This window comes from Canis lupus, chromosome 6 (genome assembly GCF_003254725.2).
Source record: "Canis lupus dingo isolate Sandy chromosome 6, ASM325472v2, whole genome shotgun sequence".
In the NCBI taxonomy this organism is placed as follows: Eukaryota; Metazoa; Chordata; class Mammalia; order Carnivora; family Canidae; genus Canis; species Canis lupus.
Genome location: NC_064248.1, coordinates 38,959,351 through 38,967,393, shown reverse-complemented (window position 1 = coordinate 38,967,393; position 8,043 = coordinate 38,959,351). Strand labels below are relative to the sequence as shown.

Genomic DNA, 8,043 nt, shown 5'->3' with positions numbered 1-8,043 from the left:
CCCCCGCCCCAGAAGCCGGCCAATGAGCGTCCGCGTCCAAACCTGTGCCCGCTGCCGGCCGGGCTGCCGCTGACCTGAGTGCGGGCCGGGGCTGGGGCTGGGGCTGGAGCCGGGGCGGGGGGCCGGGGCGCCGCGTCAGGGCCTCAGCGCCTCTCCCCAGCGGCCAGGCCGCTGTCCCGCCGCAGCCGCTGCGCACGGCTGCCAGGAGCGTAAACGCCGCGACCGCCCAGCACCCGGGGGAGCGCAGAGCGGAACGGACGTCGCAGACGGGACGGCGCCCCGAGGTAGTTGGTTCTCTCCGGGGCGCCGTAGGCATCAGGTGACTGGGTCCCGGCGGAGTCACGTGACGCGGGGGCGCCCGTCCGGGACATGGCCGTCCACAGGCCGCTGTCGCGTTTCTGGGAGTGGGGGAAGAACATCGTGTGCGTGGGCAGGAACTACGCAGACCACGCCAGGGAGATGCGCAGCGAGGTGCCGGCCGAACCGGTGCTCTTCCTGAAGCCGTCCACCGCCTACGCCCCCGAGGGCTCGGCCATCCTCATGCCGGCCTACACCCGCAACCTGCACCACGAGCTGGAGCTCGGCGTGGTGATGGGCAGGCGCGGCCGCGCCGTCCCCGAGGCCGCCGCCATGGACTACGTGGCCGGCTATGCCCTGTGCCTGGACATGACCGCCAGGGACGTGCAGGACGAGTGCAAGAAGAAGGGGCTGCCCTGGACGCTGGCCAAGAGCTTCACGACCTCCTGCCCGGTCAGCGCGTTCGTGCCCAAAGAGAAGGTCCCGGACCCTCACAACCTGAAGCTCTGGCTCAAGGTCAACGGCGAACTCAGGCAGGAGGGTGACACCTCCTCCATGATCTTTTCCATCCCCTACATTATCAGCTACGTGTCCAAGATCATGACCCTGGAAGAAGGAGATATTATCTTGACCGGGACGCCGAAGGGAGTTGGGCCCGTTAAAGAAAACGATGAGATCCAGGCTGGCATACACGGGGTGGTCAGTATGAGATTCCAGGTGCAGGGGCCCCGGTGTTGAGTCTGCGCAAAGCACCGTAACTTACTGAGTTCTCAGGAGAGGAGGGAGCTGGACAGAAACCGGCAAAGCTAGTTAAATGTGACAATCCTTTAATAAGAATCTAATTCTTCTTTTCTTTTGCAATAAGAAACTGAATTTTTAAACTGTGATTTAATTGGATCGTTAGGACTTCAGCAAGATGGACCCTTCAAGGAAAATGTGATGTAGAAAAGCTGGGCCAGAAATGGTAAGAAGATTGAGTGTCTTTTAGGAAACAACCACATTAAAGTTTTTGTTATGCTTCCAAAGAGGAGAGTTTATCAAACCAAATGTTCAGAAGACTAACTTTCCTTTCCTAGAACTGGACCGGATAAGACTTTTCATTGGGATGTTCTGAGATCAGTAATTCAAAACTTAAAATACACAAAGGAATTTTGAAAATCATGTTTCCTAAATTTCCTCAATCATGATAATCATCTGAAGGTATTTGTAAAAATAAAAATTTCCACGTTACTGGCCCATACCAAGCCTATTGTATTGATTAGCAGAATTAATCTTCAGTATTCCCAAGTGCTTCTCATCATGGAAATATGGATAAACACTCCTTCACATAATCAGTTAATTTAAAATTGTACTTAATAAGTGAACGATTAAAAAAAAATAAGTGAACAATTAATGGCAACCTCACTCATTTGTACCATGGCCTGTACATTCTGAGTTTGGAAGATAATTTTGAAATGATTGTTTTCCAAATAAATATGCTATGTTTTGTTTGGCCTAAAAGTGTACTTTTATCCCTCCTGCAGTGGCTAGGAAGGACAGTTCCTTATTAGGGGGCTTCAGACCTTGGTCATTGACCTTTGGCCTCTGGAGCACTGTGTTCTATTAATAGAGTTAATCAGCACCTCTTCCCCAACCAGAGACAAGGAAGTTCATTGGCCTGGGAGAGCTACTTTTTTTCCGACCTGCTGTGAGGACAAAAAGTCCAGGCAAGTGGCCCCTGGGTGGCTCAGTCAGTTGGCCCAGTCGTGATCCCAGGGTCCTGGGATTGAGGCCCTGCTTCTCCCTCTCCCTCTGCTGCTGTCCCTGCTTGTGTTCTCTCTCTCTCTCTCTCAAATAAATAAAAATCTTAAAAAACAAAAAAAGTCTACGTAAGATGCACAGTGCCCCGTGGTGTCCTTGAGGTTTAGGCAGGGGCTCCTGCTGGATATGTAAACAAGATATCTGCTGGCCCCTCACAGAAAGGCAAGGACGTCTAATTTAATAATAGTTCACATTGGGATGCCTGGGTGGCTCAGTGGTTAGGCACCTACCTTCAGCTAGGGTCATGATCCCAGGATCCAGGATCGAGTCCCACATCAGGCTCCCTTCAAGGAGCCTGCTTTTCCCTCTGCCTGTGTCTCTGCCTCTCTCTCTCTCTCTCTCTCTCTGTCTCTCATGAATAAGTAAATAAGTCTTTAAATAATAATAATAATAGCTCACATTTACTGAGCCCTTAGTACTGCTAGGTACTGGGCCAAGAGCTTTCCATGTATTATTTAACCCTTAACAAAGCTTGAGATTGATACTACCACCGTCCCTGTTAAACGTGAAGATGTAGATTTAGAGGCAAGCCAGCCTGGCTTTATGGTCACTCAGCTGAGGGACAGAACCAAGTTGTAATCTAGCTTTCCTATGATCAGAAAGTGAAGTCTTGACCACAGCACAAGCTGCATCTTGCAGGTAGATCTATAAGAAGATTCAAATGTGTAGGTATTAGGCAACCCCACATTTAGTTTATAATTTACTGTGAAGAATGCCAGGACTGGACTCGTGTATTAAATGTCACACTATCTTGTTTTATCTTCTAATCAAGTTTCTTATTTTAATTGCTTAAGTAATGTGTTCATCACAGATGAGTTCAAAAATATGAATAAGGAAAAACATCCAAAATTCCATTCACCCAGGGACAGACAAGGTGAATCATTTAGTGTACCTTCCAGATCTGTGGGTGTAATTGCAATTCTTAAAATACGACATGCTCATAACTCAATTTCCTAACCTGCTCTCCTCACTGTGTGTGGTGCCTATCTTTCTATGTCGGCTGGCACATTCCTGCAGCAGTCTTTGGTGGCTGCATAAGAATCTGAAATCAGTCCTCCATTCTTGGTAATGGAAACCATTTCTAATCATTTGCTAGTAGAATCAGTACATTTGTAGTTATTTCCTTGGGCTAGGTTCCCGTCAGCAGAAGAGCTGACTCAAGGGTATGCTCATATTGAACCTGTACTAGTCTAACTAGCAGACACGAGGTTCAGCCGACACAAGCCCACCAAGCTGACAGCCTTCAAAGCAAGCCAAAAAGTGTGAGGCAGGAGCAGGTTCACATGCAGCCCCCTTGGGCGGCACAAGCCAGCACCCAGAGAGGTCAATGTTCACCACAGTGGTGGCATGAGCTTTGTCACAAACAGCTGACAACAGCATTGCAGGTGTAGCACACAAAGTCCTTGGCTGAGATAATAAAAAAACAGAAATACCAATTCCTACAATTCCTGATCTTGCTAAAACCATAGTAATCCTAGCACCCAGGAGACACATTTTCTCCCAACTTTTAATTTTGAATAAATTTAAACCTACTAAAAAGTTGAAAGACATACAATGACTTCTACATGCCCTTCATTAGATTCAGTAATTGTTAACATTGGTTATGTTGTTTTCTCTGCCTCTCCACGCATACTATCCCTGAACACACTTGTCTGGAAAACTGGAAATGAGTTGCAGAAACACTCTACCCTTCCAGTATGTATCTCCTAAGAATAAGGACCTTCTCCTATATAGATGCAATACCACTACCACACTCAAGAAAATTCCATAATATTAGTTCATGTAGCATATATGGGTTCATATGTGCTCTTCTACACTTTTTTAAAAAGATTTTATTTACTCATGAGAGACACAGAGACAGAGGCAGAGATATAGACAGAAGAAGCAGGCTCCCCACAGGGAGCCCGATGGGGTACTCGTTCCCAGGACCCCTGGATCACGACCTGAGCTGAAGGCAGGCGCTCAACTACTAGCCACCCAGGCGTCCCATCTACACCTTTTTTTTTTAATGTTTATTGAGCTTTTATGGAAAATGAGTATTCTACATCCACTAAACATACTGTGAACATCTTTCCAGGACAGTGAATATAGGTTTTCATAATCTCTTTTAATGATGTCTTAGACTGAAAACCCCAGAGGCAGAGCTAAGGTAGGGTCTTGTTCAGATGGTTTACTCAAGGGGCACTCAGAAAAGTGGAGAGGAAGCAGAAAGAGCAGAAAGGAAACTAAGAAAGAACATGGTGATCTCAGACCTAGCAGAGAGCTTCAGTCCACTGACCATTCCAAGGAGAAGTCCCTGCCTGAATCTGGCCCCACTCCTCCCATAACTGCCCCCAGGTCATTCCCCATGTCTCAGAGAAGCTGAAGGATTAGGTGTGTGCCCGAGAGTTGGGGATCTGGATGGAGCCAATAGTCCCTACAGGCTGCATAGGCTTCAAATGTTTTGCTATTAGAAACAGTGACTTAAGGAACATCCTCCACATATGTCATATGGCATTTATTTCCCTACGGAAAGGCATAGACATGAAATAGGTTAAATCGTTTGCACTTTAAATTATGTGCTTGTCGGGATGCCTGGGTGGCTCAGGGTTGAACATCTGCTTTTGGCTTAAGGCATGATCCCAGGGTCCAGGGATCGAGTCCCACATTGGGCTCCCTGCAGGGAGCCTGCTCCTCCCTCTGACTATGTCTCTGCCTCTCTCTGTGTCTCTCATGAATGAATAAATAAATAATCTTTAAAATAAAGTATTTGCCAACTTGCCATGGGAATATGACACATGAATTTGTACTTGTCATGAGTGTTTAAGAATACCTTTTTATGCACACCCTAGCCAATGCTGGGTATCATGGCTATGATCCTTTTTTTTTTTTTTTTTTAAGATTTATTTATTTTTTACAGAGAAAGAGAGCATTGGGGTGGGGAGCAGCAAAGGGAGAAAGAACCTCAAGCAGACTCCTCGCTGAGCCCGGAGCTAGTCAGGGCTCAATCTCACAGCCCTGAAATCATGACCCTAAGATCAGGACCTGAGCTGAAACTAAGAGTTGGACACTCAACTGACTGAGCCATCCTGGCACCTGAAGCACACAACTCTTAATCTCAGGGTCATGAGTTCAAGGCCCACCGTAGGCATAGAGCCTACTTAAAAAAAAAAGAAAAAAGAAAATCAACTATAGAAGAAAAAAATCAAACTATAAAAGCAGAATAGAATTCACATGACAAAAATATTGCCAAATATGAGTGTCAGTGAAACTGCTACACCTCAACGTTTACAATAACATACTCCCTGATCATGTACTGGGTGTGTGAGTCTAAGCATTTGACATATATGGATGTACTCAGTGTTGACAGTCACCAAGAAAAGTTGGTATGGTAATCTCCATTTACAAAAGGAACCACAGATGGAGAAGCTCAGAGCCAGAGACCATCCTGGAAGCAGCACATGGAGTGTGAGCCTGCAGTAACAGGGCCTGCCCACACAGACACCTCCATTTCTACCTCCTACAGCCAGGCCTTCATGTCCCATCTGTAAAATGGGCAAACTAACAGTCCTTGTATAAGTTGGGCACTATGAGTGTTTATTACAGTGTCTGTCAACAATGTTAACATTATTAGCTTTTAATATTATTGTAGCAATTTAATGTCTAGAAACTTATCCCAAGGAAATAATTAAGAATGTGGACAGAAAGGTAGCTAGAGCTGTTGTTTACAATAGCAACAAGTGGGGAACATCTTGACTGTCTAACAGTATTGGATTGATTTCCTTCAGTACCCTATGTTCATATAATGAAATAATATATAGCCACTGAAGTTAGGTCAAATGTTGAATTATGTACAAAGGTTTATTACAAATTATTAAATGTAAACGCAGATTATGGAATAACCTGTACTTGCAAACCATATGCTTTAACAAAGAAAGATGAATACATATGACAGGAAAGACACAGAAACATGAGGGTGCTCGAAAGCACCTACTCACAGCAGCTGTGATTGGCCGATCACAAAAGCCAAAAGGCAAAAGCAGCCCAGATGTCCACACACAGATGAACGGGTAGACAAAATGTCCAACCATACAGCGGGAAACTACTCAACCCTAAGAAGGAAGGAAGTGCTGACACCTGCTGTGACATGGGGAACCTCAAACACATCATGCTCAGAGAAAGAAGCCACACACAAGTCGTCAAGCTCACAGGCACAAAGCAGATCAGAGGTTACCAGGAGTGGAGAAGCAGAAATGGAGAGTGATTGTCTAATGGGGACACAGTGTCAGTTTGGTAAGATGAAAATTTCTGGAAATGGAGGTGCTGATGGTTGCACAGCATTGTGTGAATGTATTTAAGGCCACTTAATTGTACACCTAAAAATGGTTAAAATGGTCAATTTTATGTGATGCATATTTTGCCACAAGAAACAACATCAGTGAAAACATCTACACAAGTACAGAATGCATCACCTGCCAGTTAAAGACTTCGGGGTTTGGGAGAGTATGGGCTTTTCCTTTTTTATTACCTGTTCTGTTGTAATTTTTCTACAATAAACATATAAAACTTTATAATACAATATATTTAAAAAGCAAAACAACCCCAGGGGTCTTCTAGACGAGTGACAGATGGACGGATATACATTGTGTTTCTGCCACAAGCATAGCAGAATTAGGAAAGGAAGATCTGAGAGCAACCACTGATAAATTACGAAAAATCCTACAGCCACCACATTATTACGTAAAGCAAAGCAAACCTGCAGGTGAGAAGATGCCAGGACCAGGAAAAGCAGCTCCTAGGGAGCAGTGAGAAGTATGGGTCCCCAACAGGGATTTGTGTGCTTTGTAGCGATGGGATGGGATGCTTCTCTCTTACATCTCTGACTGCATGAATTCTGGCTAATTCACAAGTTTTAGATATCAACCAAGTTGTCATCTTTATTCCATAAATGTGTAAGTTTCACTTTGGGAAGCCCCTTTGATCCAACGTGGCCTGACCCCTAGCCCTGTGGCATCAAATGAAATAAGCAATCGGGGTCCCTCCAGTGATGGGCAGGGGCATCCTTGGTTAAGTGCTGGTAGCAGTGAAGAGGCTGTTCGGAGCCCTCGGCCGCCCTGCTCGGGCCCACAGGCCGTGGCTGCGGTATGCCGCAGAAGCTGACTTGGAATGCCTAAGTGAGCACCTGCAGTATGCTGTTGAGGCCAGCGGGCGGCTGAGGCCCCTAGACGGTAGGAGGCCACATGGCTGCTACCAGCCCCTGTGGTCCAGGCATTGGTGCTTTGGGACCTGCTGCCAGAGGTCAGGGCACCAGGAGGCCTGGCACAGCCGTTCCTGACACACCGTCTGGGCCAGTTGTCCTCCCTGGTCTCCTGTGCTCTTGGACACCCACTCTTGCTTAATCAACCAGGAGTGTGAATGTGGCCACCAGGTGGGCACCCTTGCTTCTCTCTCCTCCCTGGCCTGAGCCCTCCCACTCCAGCACTCTCCCGCCTTCTTTCCCTGTCTGCCCTCTGGAGTCACCTGCCCAATACTCCTATACCCTGCCCCAAGGGAGCAAGGAAGGAAGCTCTTCATCGGGCGCACTCCCTGACTGCACACTTAGGTCAGGTCCTCCATTTCCTCATTTATTACCACAATCTGGACACACGAGGGTCCATCATGCCCCTCTGCCACAGCTGCCTATGGTAAAAGCCAGAGACAACACTACTAATGAGTTCATCTCCCAACACTGCCTTCAAAGTTTCAGATACTTACTTTTTGTTTTTCTCTCCTGTGGTGGGTGATGGAAGTGCCAAACCTCCCAGACCGTAGGCCAGCAATGACGGGGCTTGTAGGCCAGTGCCCCGCAGCAAGTGACTCGGAATGGCGTGGGACTGAGCAGGGCGCTCCAGGGCTTTGACGAGGAGGGTGTGGTGGGTGGAGTGGGGGTCCGGCGTCCTGTCAGAGCAGCCCCACCCTTTCAGGTCC

General features: G+C 47.1%; 1 protein-coding gene across 1 annotated transcript; it reads left to right on the top strand.

Annotated features, from left to right (window-relative positions):
• Nucleotides 1-76: 76 nt before the first annotated feature.
• Nucleotides 77-1,797, top strand: FAHD1 (fumarylacetoacetate hydrolase domain containing 1). Its single transcript, XM_025417003.3, has one exon. The coding sequence runs from the start codon at nucleotides 370-372 to the stop codon at nucleotides 1,033-1,035; it is 666 nt and encodes a 221-aa protein (XP_025272788.3). The 5' UTR covers nucleotides 77-369; the 3' UTR covers nucleotides 1,036-1,797.
• Nucleotides 1,798-8,043: the final 6,246 nt, after the last annotated feature.